This window comes from Sceloporus undulatus, unplaced genomic scaffold (assembly GCF_019175285.1).
Source record: "Sceloporus undulatus isolate JIND9_A2432 ecotype Alabama unplaced genomic scaffold, SceUnd_v1.1 scaffold_23, whole genome shotgun sequence".
In the NCBI taxonomy this organism is placed as follows: Eukaryota; Metazoa; Chordata; class Lepidosauria; order Squamata; family Phrynosomatidae; genus Sceloporus; species Sceloporus undulatus.
This window is the reverse complement of record NW_024802945.1, coordinates 866,964-891,690: the sequence shown is the minus strand read 5'-3', so window position 1 is coordinate 891,690 and position 24,727 is coordinate 866,964. Positions and strand designations below refer to the sequence as shown.

At 43.3% G+C, this 24,727-nt stretch overlaps 1 protein-coding gene across 1 annotated transcript; it reads left to right on the top strand.

Moving 5' to 3' along the window:
- The first annotated feature begins 2,784 nt into the window (after window positions 1-2,784).
- Window positions 2,785-24,439, top strand: LOC121917550 (cleft lip and palate transmembrane protein 1 homolog). The gene is made up of 14 exons (XM_042443604.1): window positions 2,785-2,892; window positions 7,690-7,808; window positions 12,159-12,282; window positions 12,664-12,822; window positions 13,395-13,512; window positions 14,651-14,736; window positions 18,024-18,144; window positions 19,448-19,692; window positions 20,652-20,745; window positions 21,252-21,442; window positions 21,975-22,070; window positions 22,305-22,440; window positions 23,215-23,382; window positions 23,585-24,439. Exons 1-14 carry the CDS (start codon window positions 2,848-2,850, stop codon window positions 23,902-23,904), a joined length of 2,022 nt encoding a protein of 673 aa, XP_042299538.1. The 5' UTR covers window positions 2,785-2,847; the 3' UTR covers window positions 23,905-24,439.
- The last annotated feature ends 288 nt before the right edge of the window (window positions 24,440-24,727 follow it).

Here is a 24,727-nt window from a genome sequence, read left to right as displayed (position 1 = left end):
CAAAATAAAGCTGCTTGGGGTCTCTTTGGAGGTATGCTGTTTAAACGATGCATGGGTCCTAAGAGTCCGGAGGTTGCGCCAAAGCCACACTCCATTCCTAAGCATCATTTAAACAGCATACCTCCAAAGAGACCCCAAGCAGCTTTATTTTGGCAGTAAGTGAAAGAGAAAAGTTGGCAGCATGAGCTTTCGTAGAGTTAAGTCTACACTCCTCCCTCCACATTCGCTAGAGTTAGGGGCACAGGACACCCATGGATGTTGAAAAACTGCAAATAAAAAAACCACACTATGTTTTGATCTCCGTTTGAGAGACTGGAGCCATGTGTCCAAAGAAGGGCCACCAAAATGGTGAAGGGTCTGGAACCCATGAAGCTCTCTAGGGAGCAGGGTATATTTAGCCTGGAGAATAGATGGTTAAGGGGTGACATGAGAGCCCTGTTTAAATATTGGGAGGGGAGTCATACTGAGGATGGACCAAGCTTGTTCTCTGCTGCTCCAGAAGAAGGACGCAGAGCAATGGATGCAAACCAAAGGAGAAGAGATTCCAGCTTAGGAGGAACTTTATGACAGTAAATGTTGTTTGATAGTGGAACACACTCCCTTGCAGACAGATGAGTCTACTTAGCAGTACTTCACCACCACCAGCAAACTTTCCCATCTCTGTTCCCCATCCGCACAATGGTTCCCCATGACTTCCTCTGAGATGGGCGTTCTCCCCATCAATCCAGGGTTCCAGCCAGGACCAGGGTCTGGGGAGATAAATCTGCTCCAGGTTTTCATCTGAACTTTATAAGAGCTAACCAAAGTGTTGAAACCACCAACCCCCACACACCCCAATCCCATAAAATTGAGCATGTAATGCATAACAGTTAATGACATCACCCAGGGATTGTCTGTAAGTCTCAGGTTATGGTCCAGATATCTCAGGGCTTAGAACAGTCCTGAAACGGCAAACGTATCTGTGTAGCGCTTCCTCACTTATCCTAGCATTGAGTTTGCAAGGAGCTCCACTTCGTGCAGGGCATTCGGACATTTATTCAGCCAGGTATCCTTGGCAAGGTAAAAATACATGCTGCCAGCTGATTGAAGAGGAAGCGCGCCCAGCTTTGGGGTTCAGGGACAGAGCCATCAGCGAAATGAAGGCAGCAGTTGAAGGACACACAGTTGTCTCACCATTTTAGTAGAACTGTAAAGCCTGTGTCTCCCTATATGAGCATGCCCAGGTTTTAAGATCTGTGGGGCTGGGCTTTCTCTTGATCCCACCACCCTCTTGCTCCCAGTTTCTGGAGATCTCTCCCATGGAAGGATTGGTTGTTCCACCATCTGCTTTCTTTCAGCCAGCAAGCAAAGACCTTTCAATGAAGGCAGACCTTTGGCTCTCAACTCATGTTGCAGAAGGATGTGTTAATGGAGCATGCAGTGCCTCCTTGAGCAATCCGGCCCCAAAGCAAAGATACACCTTAACCATTGATAGCCATCTCAGAAAACCTACCTAGCAACAGCATACGTTGCATTTCCAATAGGGAGCCCCAAGTGCTCCTGCAGCTGTAGGCCTTAAGTGCCTTTTCTTCTCAGTAGGTGCTGAGAAGAAAAGGCATTTATCATCTATCTATCATCTATCTACCTGCCAATCAAGAGCGTGAAAAGAGAGGGAAATACAATTCTTTAACCCAAGGGAATGCCTCTCCAGAGAGAACTGTAATAATTCCTCCTCCCTCCCCAAAAAAAGAGGGAGGGGGAGAAAAGAAAAAGCCATTTTAAAATCATGAGAGGGTGTTGGTTTTTTTCTATGGGGTGGACGAGGTGTTTCAACTCTTGTATGTTGGTAATCTGAATTTGATACTGTTTTTAATTAGGTTGTTGTTTTAATTGTTTTGAAAGAGGTGTGTGTGTGAATCGCCTTGGGTCGCTTTTGGAGAGAAAGGTGGCATAAGAATGAGATAGAGAGCTAGATAGATGATTGACAGATAGAAGATAGATAGATAGATAGATGATAGATAGATGATAGATAGATGATAGATGATAGATGACAGATAGATAGATAGATAGATATATGATAGATGGATGATAGATATGTAGATAGATTGATAGATGATTGACAGATAGATAGATGATAGATAGATGATAGAGGACAGATAGATAGATAGATGATAGATGGATGATAGATACGTAGATAGATAGATAGATAGATGATTGACAGATAGATAGATGATAGATAGATGACAAATAGATAGATGAGAGATAGATGGATGATAGATAGGTAGATAGATGACTGATAGATGATAGATGACAGAATAGATAGATACATGATAGATGACAGATAGATAGATAGATGATTGACAGATAGATGACAGATAGATGAGAGATGGATGATAGATAGGTAGATAGATGATTGACAGATAGATGATTGACAGATAGATGGTAGATAGAAAGATGATAGGTAGGTAGCTGGGTTGTTGTTTTTTTATTGCTTTTAATGTGTGTGTTTTTGTGAGCCGCCCTGGGTGGCTTTTGGGGAGAAAGGTGGCATAAGAATGAGCTAGAGAGATAGAGAGAGAGATAGAAATGTGGGGGACCGACACTCAATAAATAAAGCCCCCCAGGAAAGAGGGCTCCCTGTTTTCTTTCTACAGAGGCGCGGCTTTTCGGAGCATTACGGTAGTTGCCAGAGTCTCTGTCTCTCTCTCTCTGGGCCATTATGAGGGAGAGGTCACGTGGTCCTGAGTGGAGGTCACGTGTCCGCGGGCCGAGGCCGAGAACGGGACTTGAGGGGAGGAGCAAGAGATAGAGAGAGGGTGGGGGCGGAAGTCTCGCGAGAGTTGCAGCAGGAGGCAACGGCGCAGCAAGATGGCGGCGCCGGAGACGGCGGGTCCCGGGTCCGGCCCTGAGCAGGTGAGGGTCCCAAGGTCGTCCTCCTTCCCCTGGCTCTGCCCTCAGAGGGAAGGGAAGCCCTTCTGGGGCCTCTCTTCCCCGCTGGGCCCCGGCCCCCTCGCCAAGCCTCCTCCCTGCCCCAGCCACCCTCCCTCCTTCCCATCCTCCCCGGCAGACAGCGACCTCAACGGGGCAACTCCCCACCTCTCCCTCCCTTCTCCCTGGCTGGCCTTTGCAATTGGAAACGGTGGAGTCGTTACTCCTAGTTACAATTACCATGTAGTTACTCTTAGCTACAATTGTAGTTTAGTTACTTTCAAGGGTCATGGGGTTTAGTTACAATTCCAACTAAGAGTAGTTGAGTCACATTTAGGTCAATCTTCCCTCATTCCTTGTCGGCCTTCAAGGCGTTTCTGACTTAAGGTGGCCCTGAGGCGACCCTCTTATAGGGTTCAGTACAAGCATACAATCATAAATAAGAGTAGTTTAGTTACATTTAGTTATAAGCGTAACTTAACCTCCTCTCCTTCGTTGCGTGCCTTCAAGTCATTTCCGACTTATGGTGACCCTAAGGGCATTGTAGGTCATGGAGCTTAGTTATAAGGGACCATGGGGTTTAGTTACAATTGTAACTAAGGGGTAGTTTAGTTACATTCAGGTACAAATAGTTACACTTAGGCACAAACTCAGCCTACCCTTGTTCATTGTGTGCCTTCAAGTCCTTTCTGACTTAAGGCAGCCCTACTGTGACCCTATCAATGGGGTTTAGCTACTAGTATAACTACAGACTTAACTAAGGTCCAAGACACACTGCAGGAATAATCCAGTTTGAGACCGCTTTAACTGCTCTGACTCAATGCTGGGGAATTCTGGGAACTGTAGTTTTGTGGGACATTGAGCCTTCTCTGCCAGAGAGAACTCTGGTGGCACATTAAACTACCATTCCCATGGTTCCCTAGCACTGAGCCAGGGCAGCTAAAGCAGTCTCAAACTGGATTATTTCTGCAGTGTGTCTTGGACCACTTTGTTGTATGGTCTAAGCAACCTGAGAGAGAGGGAGTGCCTGGGATGGCAGAAGGGATTCCCCAAACCTAAATCTCCCTTTCATTGTGTGCCTTCAAGTCGTTTCTGACTTAGGCTCATCTTAAGGTCGCCATATCATGGAGTTTTCTTGGCAAGATTTGTTCAGAGGAGGTTTGCACCATTGCCTTCCTCTGAGGCTGAGAGAGTGTGACTTGGCCAAGGTCGCCCAGTGAGTTTCATGGCCTGGATGGGAATTCTGTAACAGCAAAATGCAGGCCTAGGACTAACATCTTCAATTTTTCCCCTCCTGTTTGATTTGTAACACCTTTGCCAGATGAAGAAGCCAGTGAAGCTTTGAAAGCTTGCAATGTTTATATTGTGCCTTTTGGTTGGCCAATAAAGGTATCCCTGCTTGGTGGATTTTAGTTTGAATTTGCTAAATGGCCAACACAGCTAAACACTGAAGGTTTTCTCATCCACAGGGTTGCCATGAGTCGGGGCCGACTCAAAGGTAGCTAACAACAACAAGAAGCATCCTAAGAGGCATGATGTGGATTTAACTGTTTTACAAGTCGCCAGGCTGCCCCAGGGATAAAATGACCCAGGCACATTTATTTTAGTCATGCCTCTACTTTAATGCAACAAAGAGCTTGAGATGGCCCACTTGGGTCTCCTCTGCCCATTTGAATCCTTGTAGTAATTCTGCACAGTGAGTTAGGCAGAAAGATAGAGACTGAGCCCAAGGATCCTTAGGGACTGGAGGATTTGAACCTGGGTCTCCTTCCATGGTGTGATCCTTTAGCCACTGTATAACACACACACACACACACACACCAATATCTCTGCTACACAGCTATAAAGTCTATCTATACTGTTCAACGATCTGCTTCAACCCAGGATAGTGTTGTCCTCTTTGCGAGTTCTCTGCATCAGGTGCTCCAAGGCACTTGGTGCTCAGCCAGGTGCTGTTCTTTGGCGAATGGGCTTTGCAGTAAAGATATGCAACTCAGATTTCTCTCTACTCTGGGTCCCATGCTGCCTGCATTATTATGGACCACTGGCTAACACACTTTCTTCTCCAGAGTGGCACGCAGTCTTATTTTGGCCTCCCAGTCCTTTTAGGTACACCTTTCCCTCCACCTTCTGCACCTGGCTTCTGCCTTGCTTTCTTGACTCCTTAGCAATTCTGTCTCTATCTTCATTCAGAGCTGGGGTGAGCAACATGTGGCCCTCCAGATGTTAGTGGATTCTGACTCCTTTACTATTGGCTGTCTTGGCAAGGGCTAAAAGGAGTTGCAGTCTTTGAAAGGCCATAGGTTGCCCATGCTTGACTCTTAGGTGCCTGCTCCTGTTCACATTTCACTGTTCCAGCTTCTCAACAACCTCCCAAGCAAACTGCTTCTGCTTTTCTCTTTTATGAAGAAAGGAGGAGTTATGGTAATTCTTCTGATTGTCATCTGACTTCGTAGGTCACTCTCCATTTCTCCCTCTGCTCCATTTCTATTTTCTTTCTCTTTTCCTTTCCTTTTTCCCTTCCAAGTTTAGTCCTTGCTGTTTCTCCCGTCTCCCACATTACCACCATAGCAACTTGTCCCCCTAAAATAACAGACCTCATTTTATACTGTGTCCTTGCTATCTTAGGTTAAAGGGATCGCCTGGTCTTTTCTTCAACAGCAGCGTCTTCGGGGCTCCTGTTCTTGTGGAATTGCTAATCCTTTTTCTTCTCCGTCTGAAGAATCGGACTTTGGCCTCCCTGTCCTAAGGAACGGCTTTATTTCCACCTCTCCACATGAAATTTCCCCTTTGGGCCTCTCCATTCTGTCACTTTTCTAATAGCCTTTTTAAAATATGCTTCTGCATAGTATCTTTTATATCTGCCTCTTTGGTTATTTCCACTCATAATACACGCTTGCATGTTCTCTGTCTCTGGTTTCCATAGGGAAAATATTCTACCTGGCTTTGTAATTTCTCTCTCTGTCAGTTGTCTCTGGATGCTGGGGATCTTGTGCACAGCCTGCCTCACCAACTGTGGCTTATACTAAAGGGCAATATTGCTTTCTCGGCTACACAGTCTAGATCAGATAGCCTGTCTTATCTCTGCAGGTAGTTATTTATCCCAAAGTCAGTTATTATTGAGCTGTGCACGGAAAAAGCATAATTAAAATCCACTATCAGCCCAGAAACCTCACCCATAGAGGATGCTTCCCGCTGTATCTCTTGCATGGTTCCTTGCTCTGCCCTGATCTACTTCCATTTGCCTTCTGCCGCGGAGGATAAATCTGTCGCAGTACTGTGTGAGGATGGATCATTTCCTTGCTCCTGATGCAGAGATGCACCAGAGGAGGCTGTCTGTTGTATCTCTGGGTGAATTAGAGTTTGTGACTTGCCTCTCCCTCAGAGCCCTCCCAGAAAAATAACTCTTTCAAACACAGGACTTCGTGAGGGTGGAGATTTTGTATTCTTTAATGCTCTAAAATACACTACATGGGCTAAGTCTCCATTTACAGTTCTGAGAAATTTGCTATAGCTTATCAATTTTAGCGCAAGAGTGTTTGGAGAATTGCCTGTTTTAACAGCTAGAAGCAATGAGGTGGGTGGAGGAAATCACCCTTCTGCACCTGTTTTCCTACCCATTGCTGGGAAGCTGGCCACAAATTTCCCACTTAATCCTTTTGTTTGTTTGCTATCCATATCTTAAATAACTGTATGCCAGTCTAGATCATTTTTCGTACTTTGGGATTCCCCAGTGACATTACCTGAGTGCTCCATTCTACTTCCCCTTTATTGTTCTCCACCATCTAGATTTTCACATGCCAAATCTAATGCCTTCTCTGCCGTTAGATTTAAAAGCAATATAGTTCCAAATTAATAAATTTTAATCCAGTCTCAGAGCCTTAATTTCCCACCAAACAGTATTCACATTGGATGATAAATGTCCTGCCTGCCAACCATTGTTTACAGAGTAAAGAATTAGCTGCTGTAAAAATAAAGTACTGTGATGAATTGTAGTATTCAGGTGAGGTGAGGGTTCATAGGAGACTTGCTTGTTTGAATATCCTTTTAGCTCAGAGGTGAACCCACAGTCTGAATACCCTAAAGGCATCAGATCCTGTCTGATCATAGAAGCAAAGCAGGATCAGCTCTGGTTAGTACTGTACTTGGAAGGATGGCTGCCAAAGAAATGCCAGGTATTGTAGGCTATATTTCAGGGGAGGGGACTGGCGAAACCACCTCTGAGTATTCTTTGCGTAAGGTAATTTGAAGGGACACACCAGAGGTGGAAATCATGTGGGCTCCAGATATTATTTGACTGCAGCTCCCAGCAGCCTTGGAAAGCATAGCTAGTGGTGAGGAATGTTGGCAGCTGCAGCCCAACAGTATTGAAGGGCTGCATGGTCACCATTACTTGCTTATACAGTATAAAAGCCATTGTCAGGAGTAGCAATTGGCTTTTGACCTTACCTTCCTGCACTTACTGAGCTGTTTTGGGGTAATGACTGAGAACATGGATTAAGTTTTTCAACTGTAGAATGATATTAGATGAGGTCTTTCCTTGGTGTATAATGGTTTGTGGTTTTGTCACTGTGTTATAGAAGGGGCTGGGGAATGAAAGCTGAGTGATAGTGGCTTGTGAATTCATGAAAGGTTTGGAATTTGAAGTCTGGCTTTCTTGAATAGTTCTTGTGGTCATAGCTGTACCCAGAAGTGCCTTTAAAATAGCCAGAAGGTTTGTCTGGCTTTATCTGAAATGGGCTGTTACTTATACCTGTCCTGTTTTTCTCTTCATCTATAAAGCAAGTGACTAGTAATGGAACTGCAGGCGGAGGAGAAGGGGTTGTGGACACCCAGCAACAGAACCAGCCCCAACAGCCAGCTCCAAATGCCTGGCAGGTCATCAAAGGAGTCTTGTTCAGGTGAGATCTCAAATGTTTATGGAACTGCCAGTTTGTACTTCGTGTCTGTATATTTGTATATATATGAAACTTGATGGAAGGGTGTGTGTTTTGTGGGTCTCTGCTTCCGTTTGTTTTTAGATAATCTCATTCTGGATTTACCTGTCATGAGTCACGCTGTCAGACTTTCATGAAAGCTGCAATAATCCTCTCCTGTATCAGACATCTGAAAATAGCAATAATAACAGTAACTGGCATTTTTGAAAAGTTTCAGCATGTTCATAATACATTGCAAACTTGATTCTAATAATTCTTGCAGCAGTCTTACTTCCATTGTGTTGCTTTCAGGGGTAGATGTGTCCGCTGTATCTAAGATTCCCCCTCCCTTCCAAGCATGCCAGTTGCTCCTAGTCACCCTTCACAGGCCCAAAATAGGTGAGAAGTTATAATGCACCTCCCTCCTGTTTCTGTATTTCACCATTTTGTAGTCCCAAAAATTAGAGAAGAGTCCTCTAAAAGCATCTTTAAATTGTCGTACACAAAGAGTGTACCTTTTAAAGTGAAGCAGTACCTTTGTTGTAACATTTCATTTCATTTTTCATAAAAGCTTAGCTTTATCTTCCTGTCTTGCCCCAAAGGCCTTTTGGGTAAAATCCTGGTGGATGAACATTTTCTCTTACTGCTTCCTGGGACTTACAACCTCTATATGCAAAACACTTTCATTTACTTTATCCCACCTTTCTCTTGGCATAGAATGGCTGGCTCTGGGAGAAGGCTATACAATATTATAATAGTGCATTCTTCTCATGTAATTTTCAGTGGCAGTAAGTTCTTCTGCATGGGGGACATTCAGACACTCATCCCTTTTGCCTACTTGCAGTTTGAAATAGTGCATTCCAGTAAACCTTTACTACCCCAGCTGCTCTTTGTGAGAATTAATCCCCATAGTCTTATATAAGGAGCATCAGGGTGCTTCTTGTCTCTCCTTGGATTCACTTCTGAAAGCAGAAAGTTCATAGGACCAATGTAGGCCTGTGTCAGAGGCACCTGTATGACAAAGTACGTTATATTAATAATTTACTACCTGGCAACTGAAGATCAGATTGCTGCTTCAGGTGAATAGAGTTCATTACACTCCTTGCCAGAGTTTTGGCAGTATCTTCCAGGACAGAGGTGTTGGTGGGGTGTACGTTAATGCCAACTCTTTAAATGTTGCTTGGAATCTTGGTAGTTTGGTTTATGGATTGCTAGTGATGAATTTAGGGAGAAATCTCTGTTCTCTGCTGTGTGTGAATCACAACAATGGGAGATGCTACAAAACGCTGATATAGATACATTATCAGTGCCAAGCATGGTGTTGTTGTTTAAGCTTTGGACTACAGCTCTGGAGACCAGGGTTCGATTCCCAGCTTGGCCATGAAACCCACTGAGTGGCCTTGGGCAAGTCACATACTCTCAGCCTGAGGGGAAGGCAATGGCAAACCCCTGAACAAATGTTGCCCCAAAAAAGCCCATGATAAGGTCCCCATAAGTCGGAAATGACTTGAAGGCACAAAGCCACAACATCATTAGACATGGTCTCTCTTCCCCATGTTGCAATCACCACACTGATGCTTGCAGAACAAAACAAGCCCACCTGAGAAAATTAAAGGGAGTCGGCGCATTTTCACACATCAGAACAGCTTCTGCAGATCAAGGTGACCCAATTGCACAGAGAAACCAGCACTTCTACTTCCCAAGTCTTTATGGTGGCTTTTGCTTGGGGAGCTGCATTGGTTCCCAGAGCTACATCAGCAAAAATGTTTTGGCACCCCTGCAATGCCAGCCAAGCGGCAAAACGTCTGAATGATTAGTACGGTTAAAATATTTCAATTTATTAAAGCAAGTCAGATTGGAACAAGGTCAGTGCTGAAGTGTCCTACCCCCTAAAACTGGGCAAGCACCGCGAGGAAGCATTTCAGAAATCATGAGCATGCAAAAACCATTGTAATCTTTATTTGGCAAGAGCCCCCTTCTCATGGCTCAGATGGATCTAAAGCATTACCTTGAAGTTAAGCTAATAATTTATCTTTTATTGAGTTGAGGATTTTTCCAGATAATTGTTGCCTATTTTAAGTAGGGAAGGTTAGCAGAAGTCATAAAACAGATTGAAATGTTACATTCTTTTAGAGCAGGAGTGGGAGCTGAACTGCAGTTCCCAGCATTCCCCGTTATTGGCTAGGCCGACTAAAGGTTGATGGGTGTTGAGTCCATCAGCATCTGGAGGGATGCATGATTTATTTATTTAAAATATTTGTACCTTGCCCTTCTGCCAAGAGCCCTCCTGACATAAAAATAATTTGACAGTTCATGCCCTCAGGCTTACAATCTGCACAATGGAGCTATGCCTGACTGTTTCCTCTCCAGAGCTCAGAGTAATAGCTGTTGAAACATGGAGGGAAGGCCTCTCACCAGCTGCTGGACCAAGGCACAGTGGTGCTGCCTGCTCTTCTCTCCTTCAGAGGCCAGAGCAATACTGTAACTACCCACTTACTGTGAAGCATTGCTAGTCTTGTTGATAACCAAAAGAAAGCCGTTCTTGGAGATCTATGCATGGGCAACACAAGCCCTTCTCCTTACAATAACTCAGTCAGCGATCAGCATCTTAAAAGATCATACAAGAGAACCACATTTCTTTAAAGCTATCCTATCTGATCACCCAGTTCTTGCTTACCAAGATGACATGGTGCTTCCCGAATGTGAAGGACGGGTGGTTTAATTGTCTGGCTTTAAACTGTTTTGTTGGTTAAGTAAGTGTATATTTGTGTGTGAATGCATTGCAAAACCTCTACATATGTACCTGTGTATGTGTGTGTGTCCTTGAATCAAGGTGACATTGTCTCTTGTGTGTGAAATGTAAATTAAAAGATACCAGTCACTGTCGAAAGAGAGCAAGCCATGTGCATTTTTCATCAGATTTGTAGTGTGAGCAGCGCCGTTAAGCTCTTGTAGGTCTGTGAATTTCACCAATGAATCATGAAGCCGAGGAAGCTGACAGTGCCTGCTTCATTCTTCCCAGTTGGCAGATTATCTTCAACCATAATTTCAAACCTGCTGGCCTGCTAATGTAGGAGGAGAATACGTGTCTCATCTTTACAGTACCAGCAGTGATGATATTCACAGCACAGGGCACTAGGGCAAGGATGGGATGCAAAGGCTTTGGGCTCCATATTTCCCCACGCAAGCAGACTTCAGCAGCAGGCATCTCCCACAGTGCAGAAGACTTGCTGAGCTAATTAGCTTATCTTCCTTGATTCTCTCCAAATGCAATTAAGATTTGATTAAACTTACAGCAGTTAGATTTTCAGGGATCCAGAAACATGGTCACCCAATGGTGACTGTGTTTTACGTCTTTCTGTCCTCCAGCATATTATAGCACACTAGAAACAAATCTGGGAAAAGGCTGTTGAAACACACTGAGTCTTGAGTTCAGCATCTTGTTTGCCTATATTAAATGAAAACGGTGTTATCAGAGATAAACCCTAAGAATTGTGATGTTGTCCACCTTCAGTTCTGCTGGTGGGTATTTCTCCTCTCTCCCAAAAGGATATTGCAAAGATAGAATTAACTCAGGATGAGTGTCAGAACTAAGAGGAAGCACGACACTCCCTCCCATCCCTTTTTTCAATTGGCTTGCATGAAAGTGGCATGTCTGAAAAGGTTCTCCATGCAAACAAGAATATGGAGAAAGCTGGTTTTATGCTTGCGCGGAGAGTATCTTCTCTTCAGACACTTTTCTTTCATGCCGCTAAAGCAAACTTCAGGGATGCTTGCATAGAAGAAGAATCTCAATAAGCATGGGAAATTTTTGGCTGAGGGGAAGGCTGTCAACACTACTGTGGCAAGAGGCGAGTCTAACACAGATGAGTGTGGATGTCCACCTAATATAAGGTCCCAGTTAGGATCTCTGAACCAGACCATGAAATAGTGGATTGGATTACAGCTCCAGAAATCTCTAGACAGCAACCATGCCGACATAAGAATTTGGGGAGCTATAATCCAAAAAGTGTTCCAAGGTCTGCTCTGATTCAAAGCCCCACTACTGCGCTCACCAGTAACTCGGGGAAAGTCCCAGTGTGCAACGGTGAGGAACGTGTTCCCTGCTAGCTCCTCCTTTGCTCTTCACATTGGATAACAGGGTGTTAGTAAGCCAGAGTTCAAAATTAGTTTCCAAACAAAACTCCTGCAGGTGTATGTAGTCCAATTAAAATATATTTCTCTGGAGACTTCCCTGTTTGATCAGAGTTAGTCTGGAATTTCCCTGGAAGAAAGGACTGGTAGATAACTATGTTTGGAATTAATTATCTACTTTTCTTTACTGTCACCCTTCAGGATCTTTATCATCTGGGCCATCAGCAGTTGGTTCCGTCGTGGGCCGGCACCACAGGATCAAACTACAGCTGGTGGAGCCCCCAGGGCACCAAGCCGCAATCTCTTTCCTAAGGACACTTTAATGGTAAGTGTGGCAGAAAGATCGGTCAGAAGGACCCAAGAGTTGTGAAAGGGCATATCACAAGCCATTGTTCTTACCTGGGAGATTTTCTGGTCTAGGAAAGTAATGTGCTGCTGATCCAAATTTATCACCAGCATAAATTGGAATTTTTTAACCTGGAGATCAAGGTTCGATTCCCTGCTCCAGAATAAAAACCCACTGAGTGACCTGGGGCAAGTCACATACTCTCAGCCTCAGAGGATGGTCAGAGCAGACCCTCTCTGAAGAAACTTTCCAAGAAAACCCTATGATAGGGTCGCCATAAATCTCAACATGTTGTTCCCACCCTCCTGGCAACCTACCATGATTTCTTCCCTTGAATAAAACTCTTCTCTTTCACTACAGGATCTTCATGTCTATATATCAGAGCATGAGCACTTTACAGATTTCAACGCTACCTCAGCGTTGTTTTGGGAACAGCGCGATCTTGTCTATGGAGACTGGACCAGTGGCCAGAATTCCGACGGGTGCTATGAACACTATGCAGAATTAGATATCCCTGAGGTATGTGAGCAACTCGTATTATTGACCTGATTTCTCATAATAGGGAGGAGACAAAGAATAGTTACTTCCATCCTAAATATCTTATGTTGATTCTAAATCTACTTCTGGCCAGGATGCTCCGTGAATGGAGATTTGCCATCAGAGTACCTGTTTATCTTTGGTGCAGACCTTGTTTGCCTAGTTTCTGCATCCTTAGACAGTTGATACTACTGATTCCAATCTGGAAAATATGGAGACTGTGATGACCTTACAAAATAAAAGAGTGAGCCAAGATTGTTTGGGGAGGAATATTCTTTCCTTGGCTTTAAAATAACTGGGTGGGCAAAACCTTGAGGGAGGATGCAGCAAATGAGGAATAGGAAACAAGAGGAAGCTTTGGTGCAGTGCACTACTTCAAGGCAACTGAATGAGAATGAGCCATAGAAGTTCTAGTAGCAGAAGGTGTCTGATACGGCTTCCTCAACTGTTCTGTGTCCTCAACATGCTGCAACAATGATGTTGTATTGACAATTTCGGTGATGCCAGTGACCATATTGTCACTTACACATATGTTCATGTCTATGTGATTTCAGAGTGTTCAACACAATGGTTCCATTTACATCCACGTGTACTTCACAAAGAGCGGGTTCCATCCCGATCCAAAACAGAAGAATCTATACAGGCGACTTGCCACAGTCCACACATCACGAAGTAAGCCTCCTCACCTCTCCCTGCTACCCAGATTATTTCTTTTCCTTTTGCTGAAAGGCTGCAGTCAATGCAAATGAAGGAAGATTTCAGCACCTGACACAATTCAACCATGATCACTTCCTTTTTCTTTACCTCCAAGCTTGGAAAAGTTCCTTTTTGGACTACCTTGCCCAGAATGGTACTTCAAAATGGTACTTCAAAAATAAACTTTTCCAAGCACTACTTTCTTCCTCTTGCTCCTCACTGCAGTGGAAGTCATGGGGATAGCAGTAGGGGCTTGAGTTCTGTAAGAAAGCATTTGTTGTCTTGTAGCTCTGTTTCCATGCATTGAGCATTGTGATATTGGGACAAGCAGTTTCCCTGCAACAAACCATGTGGGGTAGTCATCATTTGGGAATTTTTAGCCAATTGCAGCTCCCCCAGTACATTTCCACTGCATTTTTGGATGAGCATTTCTCCTAGTACCCAGTTTTGGGGAACCATTCCTTTGTATTTAAGCCAACAGTTTTCAGTAAAGCAGTGTGTGTTTGCAACCCTCAGAAGAGGGTGGTATCACTATCAGCAGGCAAAATGTTCTCTTCTGTAGGAGTGGAAAAAAAGAATGGACATTTTCAGGACTGGGTCTTTCTGCAAGTTTCCTGATTTTGTGGAAACTCAAACACTGAATGCAACCACCACTGTGTGTTCTGTACCCCCAATTTCTGCTCTAGGAACCTTTCCCTTGTGCTTAGAATTATGTAGATAAAATGCATTTGCCTGTTTTGACTTTATTTCTGGAGATAAAAAAAGATTGGGGCTTGGCATCCTGGCTTTCCTGCAGAAAAAGTTGTGGGGTATGAAGAGTGATGAAAAACCAAGCAGTGCAGTGGCATAGCACATTTTTGGGAAACTGAAAAGCCTAACAAGTCTGGACTTTCCATCACCTCCTTGTTTCTTAGTCTTTCAGGGAGTGGTTTGCTATCTCATCCACAAAGATTCTCTTGAAACCTGAATTATAATAATGTGCTTGCAGTCCTAGAATTCAGTCATTTAGGTGTTGCATTATGTCTTACTTTACCTATTGCAGGAGAATTTTTACATCTACTTACCTTTTCTTTACCCCCAACCCTCCCCCCCCCCCTTCATTTCTTTATTGCAGTGATAAATAAATACAAGCGCAGACGCTTCCAGAAAACCAAGAATCTGCTTACGGGGGAGACAGAAGCGGATCCTGAAATGATAAAAGTAACAATTGCTTCTTGTGGGGTATTCTCTTGCATGTTTCCTGCTCCTTTTCCTTAGCCTCCAAGGTTACAATTGTGCCCTTCACAGTAGTAATGGCCCTTGGGGCTTCTGGGGCTGCACAGCATTCCACTTTGCACTCTCCATAATTCAGCCCTCAGCCATAATGTTGGCAGCCCAGGGCTCTCTGGTAGAGTAGAGCCTCTGATAAATTGACATTGGCAAGCAATTGCTGTACTTAATGTTGCGAAACCATTTCCATCATTTCCTTTTTGAGTTTCTTGCGTTGTAATATGCTGAAACCTTCCACTTGTCTTTTTTTTTTAGAAGGCTGCTGAGGACAGGGTTGAGGGTAGTGGGGAATTCCACAAGCTGTTTTATTTGAAGGGTTGGTAATATTAAAAAGGATGGGAGCAGGAATCCAATCAGCTATTACAGTAAAAAAAAAAAAGCTAGATTTGTTTCTAAAGCTACATCTGGAGATGGCAGTTTGAGTGGAAGGTTTTGTGGGGTGAAGATGGGATTTAAAATATAGCAAATTACTCCTTTTAAAAAAAAAGACCTAACATCACTGGAGAACATAATAATTAGATAGAATCCATCCAACCTGGCATCATGTTACCAACAGTGACCAGGAGACACTTCTGGGTAGGCCATGAACATTGTTCACCTAATTATTGTTCACATGCCTGGAAGTGATTGTCTATTTTTTAAAGGCGTGTGTGTGTAAATATATATACATATTACAGTGGGCCCTTGGTATCCACTAGGATGCCAAAGTCCTCAGATGCTCAAGTCCCATTAAATAAGGTGGCATAGAAATGGTGACCCTTATATAAAATAACAAAATCAAGGTTTGCATTTTGGAATATATATATATTTTCAAACCGTGGATGGTTGAATCCATAAATGAGGAATCAGTGGATTCAAGGCAACTCACAACCATTTTAAAGAATGGTTAATATAAAAGTTAAAAGGGAATTAAACCACAGTTCTATGCCCGGGCTGGGATCATGTGATCCTCCAAATAGCATTGGACTGCAGCTCCCAGCATTCCTCACCATTGACTGTGGTGGCTAGTTGCAAACTGCTTGCGGATCTGGAAGGCTGTGTGGTTCTCACCCCATTACTATTTTTACTTTGCATGGGGGTCCTGCTTAAAGGCACAGGACTCTGTCTACTGCTGCTCTCCTGTTTTCACACATCTTCTAGCACAGAAAAGAAGAATGTTTAGCATGACAGAATATCATATCATTGGGGTGGTTAAATTAGATTTTAAAAGGTGGGAGAACCCTGAGTACAGTAAGTAGCAATGCTCCCCTTAGCCCCCAGATAATGAGTAAGCATTACCATTGTTATGGTATTGGTGCTCTTCAGAGTAATGCATTCCATGCAGCACTTCACTGCTATTAGGAAAAAGAGAAAGTCTGAGCTGTTTCTGGCTCCCTGCTACGCTGTTAGGGATGGTTGAATGAGTGTGAAAGTGTCTGTGCTTGAGAGAGACCAATCTTTATATTCAAGTCACATCTCATCCATAGAGATGCCGCTGTAAATTTTGGCAGCCCTTTTAACTCATCCCCTACCACTGGCATTTAAATTCAGCTTTGCTAGTGACACGTGTGCAGTGGCTTAGTGGTTAAGACTCCAGTTCTGATGATCGGAAGATCACAAGGTTGGCAGTTCTAGGCCTGAGTGCTGCATGATGGGGGGAGCTCCTATTACTAGTCCCACCCCTAGCAGTTCGAAAGCATGCCAATGCAAGTAGAGAGATAGGTACCACTTCTCAGTGGGAAGGAGTAGCGTTCAGTGCAGTCATGCTGACCACATGACCACTAGAGCACTCCTCGGACAACGCTGGCTCTTCGGCTTAGAAACAGAGATGAGCATCGCCCCCTACAGTCGGTTGCAACTAGACATTCATTTAGTCATACTTGTGCCATTTCAAATGTAGTAAACACCAGGACCTTCCAATCACAGCTGTGCTGTTTCTAAGAGTCATGCTGTGAGTGCATATTGCATAAGGTTAGCCAGAGGCTGTTGTCATGCATGATGGCTTCTTCTGGGAGCCTGCAACTTCTGGCTGAGCTATAATTAGAGAGCATTTTTCTTGGCATCTCCAAATGTATTCCAGGCCACTCTGGTGATCAGGAATGGAACCATTCCTTTTGACAGGAGAGGGTCAGATTTCCCTTCCCCTATAAAGTATGTTCAGCAGTGGTACTGCTGGTTCTGATGTGGAAACCTCTTGCAACTGCAGTTCAGTTTTACACAATCATGGCCTGTGTGCTTTGTAAAAAATGATCAGACTTATAAACCACACTACACACAAGAGATCATAGCAAGTGGCAAGCTTCTGAAGACTCAACAGTATTTTTTTTATAGAAACCTGTATTAAATTGCCCATCAGTGAATGTTTCTGAGCCACAAGTAGAGCAGAAATTCCCGCACTAAGGTACTTGAGCCTTTGCCACAAGTTGTAAATCAGTGCAGTGATGATAAAGTACCTGCTTCCAGAGGAGACTGCCTGCTGTGTCTCCATGTGAAGAATGGAATTGCCCTTGAATCTTTTCAGTCATCCTCTGCCTGGGTGGATAATTCTGCAAGGTTTTTGCACCAACTGTAATTGGATCATGAATTCACTCTCTTGACTTGGAGAGTCTGTGTATTGTGCCTAGAGCAGCCTTTCTCAATTTTATACCCTGAAAGGACCCTTGAAATAATTTTCTGGTGCAAGGGAATCCCTACATTAAAGTTACTATATTTACAGCTTTTTTATTTATTTATTTTCAGTCATGATCTCTTGTAGAACTCTTAATGATATTTTGTGGAATCCTGGAAATCCTGGTTGAGAGACCCTGCAGTAGAGGTTCATCTCTGCTCAACCACAAAGCTTTCTGGTTGAATTAAAGCCTCCTGCTGAGTCCTAGCCTTGCAATACTTTTTTGGGGTGTAGAGGCTATGCACATCCCCTGTCAGGAAAAAGGATGGGCTAGCAATGCACAGACACAGAGGAATGGCCTGCCCTCTCTTAGTGCTTGTCTGTCTGTCTTCAGAAGACAGAAAACATTCTGTCTCTTTATTTGAAAAGAATTTCCTTTTCCTCTTTCAGAGAGTTGGAACAGCAAAGCAAAGGCTACCCCTAGCTATCTATTTCTCTCTACCCCCTACTTCCCTTATAACACAGTGAAATGTCACTCTTCTTGGTGGTTCCCAGAATAGTCTTGAATTGAGCACCCTTCTTCTCCTTCCCTGCCATAGAAAGAGGACTCAGGCCTTGTGTTTTGTTGCAGAGAGCTGAAGATTACGGCCCTGTGGAAGTCATCTCTCACTGGCACCCAAACCTCACCATCAATATAGTGGATGACCACACACCGTGGGTCAAGGGCAGTGTTCCTCCACCTCTGGACCAATGTAAGAACAACCAGTAATTACCTTGGCGGTAGAATTCAGAGACATAGCCAAGTTAGTCTGGAATATCAGACACAAATGGATTTTGTAGCACTTTTGAGATTATTTGTACAAAAGACGTTGTAGCATAAGCATTTGTAGACTTAGCATCTGAGGAAGTATACCAAGTCAACAAAAACTTATGCTACAATTTCTTTCATACACTTAGTCTCAAAAGGTGGTATAAGATCCCTTTGCATGCAGTAATTACCTTGTTGAGCTGCTTTGGTAGCACTTGCTTCTGTGGGACTAAGGTAAAAAGGTGCCTCAACATTTTTATTGGATTTCCTCATTGTCCCTTTGTATGTTTGAGGCAATGTATACAAAACACAGGCTGCAGCTTATTACTCTTTGTTTTTTCTACCCATAGGCCCTCAAGTGACATAGGGCATTTACTAGCACCTACATTCTGTGAAAGGTGTTTCATTAAGCAGGAACCTGATGAACCAAAACAGCATCCTGGCCCAGACATCCAGCAGCACTTAAAATTTATGCATGCATGCATGCATGCATACATACATTACAAAAATGTATTTCTTAAGATATGCCTTCATTAAATCAACACAATCAAATTTAGATCCTTACCATTCAGGATAACATCTAAGAGGAAATAAGGTTTTGTGTACATTTGAAGTTCGAATGAACTTTCTGATTAACAAGATCTGTTCCCTTCTGTCACTCCTTTCCCTCCTTCCTCCAAAAAACCACTCTGCTAAACTTGGAAGGGAGACTGTCATGGATTCTTGATACTGTGCTGGGTATTATCTATGATGTTGTATCCAGATTATTAATTTACTCATTTAATGCTTACAAAGAAATGTACTTTATTTCTGTATAGTCATTACTTTAAGAGCAGAGACAGTGGGGAGGGGAAAGTAGAAGACAAATCGTACTAAGTGTAGAATTTTTTCTTTCACGCACACTGAAATTTCAGTCCCAAGTGTGAACATTTTTTCAGAAGTGAAAAAGTCTCAAATTGTGTAATCTGTATGATGAATGTGAAAATTCACATTGCAGATTCACATTTTGATATGTTGATCTACCCTAAGAAAGCAACAGGTTCCAGTTTGGTCGTGTGTTGGCCCCCACCCCAACATGTTTGAGGTGAGGAGGTGGCCAGTAAGTAGAGGATGAAATGAGAAAGGTGCACAGCTTGCTGTCCTGTGTGAGATCAGGGTGTTGAACTGCAGTTTCTTTTTCCTCCTGGTCTCCACTGTGTCTCAGTAGTCCAGGCACACTGTGTACATCCCTTGACCTGTTGTTGCAGATGTGAAGTTTGATGCGGTGAGCGGTGACTACTACCCCATCTTGTACTTCAATGATTACTGGAACTTGCAGAAAGACTACTTTCCTATCAATGAGACGGTGGAGCGGTTGCCCTTCCGCCTCTCTTTCTGCCCTCTCTCACTGTGGCGATGGCAGCTGTATGCCGCCCAGAGTACCAAGTCCCCCTGGAACTTCCTGGGGGAGGATTTGTATGAACAGTCAGATGAGGAGCAAGACTCAGTGAAGGTGAGTGGGGAGATGATGGTGCCCTTGAAGTTTCTTCTTCCAGAGTTATAACTCAAGGTGACTCACATTAATATTACATCAAAAGTGCAATTGAAGTGCAGTTGGGTCAGCCCTGCTTAGTACTTGGAAGGGAGACTATCGTGGAAGCTACTGTAGGCTATATTCAAACGAAAGAACTGGGAAAACCACCTTCGAGTATTTCTTACCTTTAAAAAAAACCCTATCATGTACAGGCTTGCCATAGTTTGGCAGGTAGTTTAAGGACACGTGTATACGAATGAGCGCGCGCACACACACATTCTGCTCCTCCAAAGAATAAGATACTACAAATTGAGTTTCCCTTAATCTGAAATTCCAGAATCTGCAATGTTCCAAAATTGTCCACATGGGTGGCTGGCTGAGATATTGGCACCTTTACCTTCTGATAGTTCATTGTACAAAAACTTTATTTCTTGCACAAAAATATTTAAAATATTAAGTTTAAAATTACCTTCAGGTTATGTTTATAAGGTGTATATGAAACATAAATGAATTACACATATAGACTTGGGAACCATCTCCAAGATGTCCTTATGTATGTATCTCCTTATGTATGTGCAAATGTTCCAAAATCTGAAATCAAAAACACTTCAGGTCCCATGCATTTTGTGTAAGAGAAACTCCAAAGACTATTAAAGATAATAGCTTACTCATAAGGTTTTAGTTTTTATCCTTGTGAGAGCCCTGTGAGATGGGGCATGTCTGTCTGCGTTCAACCATTCGTTTTGTAGCTGAAGTGAGGTTTGAAACTGAGTTTCTCACACAAAGCAGTTGTTACTTGCACTGTGCCAAACTACCGGGGTTCTGTTAGTGTCAATATAAGTGTTGTGTGTCATTTGGTATCAGAAGGTAGGAAATGCTTTGTGGATTTCTGGAAGTGCTCATCACTTATACTCTTATATCTTTTCCTCCCCCATTAGGTTGCTTTGTTAGAAACCAATCCATACCTGCTGGCTTTGACCATTATTGTTTCCATTGTACACAGTATTTTTGAATTCCTTGCTTTCAAAAATGGTAAGTTCCAAGATACTCAAAATTCTTTTTCTCTCCTTCCTTTTTTCCTGCCACCATAGATTATTTATTTGTCTGTTTCTTGACAAACATTTGTAGACTGTTTAGATCTAGATATTTCAAAAGTGTATGGAATATTGTAAGAAATATAAACACAGAATATAACATTTACTGTAAAGTTGAATGCTTTCATAGCTGGCATCCATAGTTTTTTGTGGGTTTTTGGCTATGTGGCCGTGTTCTAGAAGAGTTTTTTCCTGATGTTTCGCCAGCATCTGTGACTGGCATCTTCAGAGAATGCTGGAATTGAGTAACCTTTGGTTGGAAGGAAATGTAAATCACTTCCTCTTTACCAAGGGTCACACATTATATACTGTATACTTCACTCACTTCCATGCCAGCATTCTCTGAAGATGCCAGCCACAGATGCTGCTGAAATGTCAGGAAAATCTCCCGTGTACCAAGTGAGCTTCTTCATTTGTACCTTGATTTCTCATTCTCCTTTCTAGATATTCAGTTCTGGAACAGCAGGCAATCTCTAGAGGGACTCTCAGTCCGATCAGTATTCTTTGGAGTGTTTCAGTCGCTTGTAGTCCTCCTCTACATCTTGGACAACGAAACTAACTTTGTGGTGCAAGTCAGTGTCTTCATTGGGCTCCTCATTGACCTATGGAAGATCACAAAAGTTATGGATGTCAGGGTAAGAGCTGGAAAGAATGGAATTTAGAGACCATCTATGTCCCTTTTCATTTCATTGTAGTCATCAAAAATGTTACTGAGAAGATTGATAATGTTGCATCAAGCTGAAAAGAGACAGTTGAGTATGGGATGTTTTACTTCCCATTATCCTGCTTTTCCACAGTAGGGAACCTCTTTCATCCTGAATGCAAACTGCAGTTTCAGAGAGGTTCTAGGGGCCCACTTTCCAGAAACAAAAATGTGGGGATGAAAATACCTGCTGTTTCAGAGAAAGTTGGAGATTTGGGTTGTCATGTGACCACTTTAGAAGGAACAGTTCACTTTTATTTCCCACAGTGCCAGAGCTGTGGCTCATGCTAGCTCAGCTTCAGCTATGTTTCTGCCTCTCAGTGGTGTTGAGTGTTTGTGTGCTGTGGTCTGTCTTTTCATCATCTCCCTTTCCAGCCTTTGGCTCAGCTCACTTGTTTCAAGCCTGCTGTGTTGCTTCACTAAACCAACCCCTTCCTTTTCTCTTCCCTCCTTCTTTCTAACAGCTGGATCGAGAGAACAAAATAGCCGGGATTTTCCCACGTTTAACGTTCAAAGACAAATCAACATACATAGAATCATCTACCAAAGTCTACGATGATGTAAGTTTAGGGCCTGCTTGGGGAAGGAGGTGGGTAGGGATCACTTCCAGATCTTACCAGGAGAAGGAAGAGTTCTCTTCCACCGTCATAACTTGCAGAAATTTCTATTTCTGTCAAATTCCCAACAAATGCCTGTCTTTGCCTTGTGGTTGGATAGCTAGCCAGATGATCCTAGTTTACCTGCATCAGTTTCATGGTTCCAAGCCTGTCTCCATTGCCTGTTTGCCCCTACAGATGGCTTTCCGGTATCTTTCCTGGATCCTCTTCCCACTACTAGGTTGTTACGCAGTGTACAGCCTCCTCTACATGGAACACAAGGGCTGGTATTCCTGGGTTCTCAGCATGCTCTATGGATTCCTTCTGACCTTTGGTGAGTAACAGGAGCATACTTCAAACAGCATATTGTAAAATCCCATTTTTCCTCAGGTTCAGCTTTCATTGAATTGTTTATTGCAGACACAGCTACTGCAACTTGACACTGAAAATCTGTGTTTCTCCAGCCTTCATTTACCATCTTTTTAATGCTCATGCTGCTTTTTAAAAAATCCAGTTACATAGAAGAGAAGAAGCTCGGCATGTGTAAAAGGACTTTGTAAAAAAAAAAAAAAGCTATTTACACAAAATATGGCTGTATGTATACTGCTTTGCCATCAGGTGATGTCCAGGTCAACTAATAATCAGTGACACAACATGCAGTAAAATAAGATATGATAAAATGATCATGAAATATAAAATTAAAGTAGTGTACACAGAATCAAGTCAGATAAAATATGCTCAAAAACAGTAAAAGCTTGTAGTGTGGTGGAATGGAGAAAAAGCCCTTCCCCAAAGATCTTAAGACTTGGGCAGGGTCATATGGGAATGTATGGTCTTCCTGATAGGCTTTATAGATCAAAACCAGCACTTTGAATTGTACCTGGAAATGGACCGGTAACCAGTGAAGCAAAGGAGTTATATGCTCCTTATAACCAGCGCTGCCGATTTAGCTGAAAAGGAAAGGGAAGGAGTCAGGTCAGTCACCAGCATATTGGGGTATCCAAACCCTGGGTGACCACCTGCTTCTAGCTCCTTCATTGACCCATCAGTACCCTGGTTGTTCTTGGGCTGGTTTTATTGTTCATCCTTCCCTGTTCTTGTGATCTAGGCTTCATCACCATGACGCCTCAGCTCTTCATCAACTACAAGCTGAAGTCAGTGGCTCACCTACCATGGCGGATGCTCACCTACAAAGCCCTGAACACCTTCATCGATGACCTCTTTGCCTTTGTCATCAAAATGCCCATGATGTACAGGATAGGCTGCCTTCGAGATGGTAATTTTTCTGCACCACTGCCTTATGTTCTGCCATCCCCTCCCCTTTGCTGCCAGAGTTCTGTTTTCAGCTGCCATTCCTTTTCCCAGGGAGCAGTGTGTAGAGCAAAAGTGGGAGAAGCTCTGGGTCAAAGGGCCTATCCACCCGTACCTAGCTAAGATCCATGTTGTTTTAATACCTGACCTCTCCTCTTCTCCCACAGATGTAGTTTTCTTCATTTATCTCTACCAGCGATGGATCTACCGAGTGGATCCAACCCGTGTCAATGAGTTTGGCATCAGCGGGGAGGACCAGCCATCTCAGACAACAACACAGAGCCTAGCTCAACCGGACGGTGCCCCTGCAGTGCTGGCCAACAGTGCCATGGGGGCAATAACAGAGGGCCCAGCCAATGGCGCTCCCGCAGCAGCAGTAACAAAGGGGACGGCCGATGGCTCCCCCGCAGTGGTCTCAGCGGGTTTGCTGGACGGTACCCGTGAAACACTCCCACTGAAAACAGCAGAGGAGAAGAAAAAAGATTAACCTGCTCTAACTTTTATTTTTTAAAATCCCTAACTTGATATTCTCAGCTGTTGGATAATGGACAGAAGGCAAATGGGTGGGGGCAGAGGGGGACAGAGTTGCTTCGGTCCTCCAGGGTCAAAGCTTTTTATTTTATATTCCAGTAAACTCGTGTGGGCAGTAAAGGGGCGGGGAGGGTGGGGGAGAAGGCTCGCTGGAAATGTTGGTGAAGTTCAGTGTGACATGTTGTATTCATGGGAGAGAAACCTCACCCTTCACACCCAAACCCACCCACCCACCCCTCCGTAAGTCTCTATGTTTAAAAGCAAGATTCAAACCAGTAATCATTGTGACCTCCATTCCATTGTGCGGGTATTTAGGACATTGTTATTAAGGAGTTTTCCTCCAAGTTGTTTCTCCGTTTCATAAAGAGAGCTGATTATCGGAACAAAAGATAACATAACAAAACAAAAAAACTACCGTTTCTCATCGTTACATCCTAATAACAGACTCTGGATTTAATAAATTCATATGGGTGTTTAAGTTAAAAAACAAACAACCTCTCTGCTGTTTCTTCCTTTTTTCTCCCCCTCTTCATGAGAGTTCAGGATAAGTATTTGCGGTCAGGATTGGAGGTGTGTCATTGTGGAAACACAGAAGCATTTGTTATGCATTTCTTTAGAAAATTTTTTGGTGATAAGTTAATTATGTGTTGCATGACATCACTTCCTTCTCACAGCCTTAAATCTCTTAAGTTTTTGTCATAGGACCCTTTATGGGTTGCACAGACCATTAAAAAAACCCCAAACCAGCAAGTGGTCAGGAGAAGAGTTGGAAGGATGAG

Coding starts and splice junctions, on each gene's coding strand:
- LOC121917550 (XM_042443604.1), top strand. CDS start 2,848: ATGGCGGCGCCGGAGACGGCGGGTCCCGGGTCCGGCCCTGAGCAG. Junction 12,823..13,394: donor CAGAATTAGATATCCCTGAG/GTATGTGAGCAA, acceptor ATGTGATTTCAG/AGTGTTCAACACAATGGTTC. Junction 21,443..21,974: donor CAAAAGTTATGGATGTCAGG/GTAAGAGCTGGA, acceptor TCTTTCTAACAG/CTGGATCGAGAGAACAAAAT.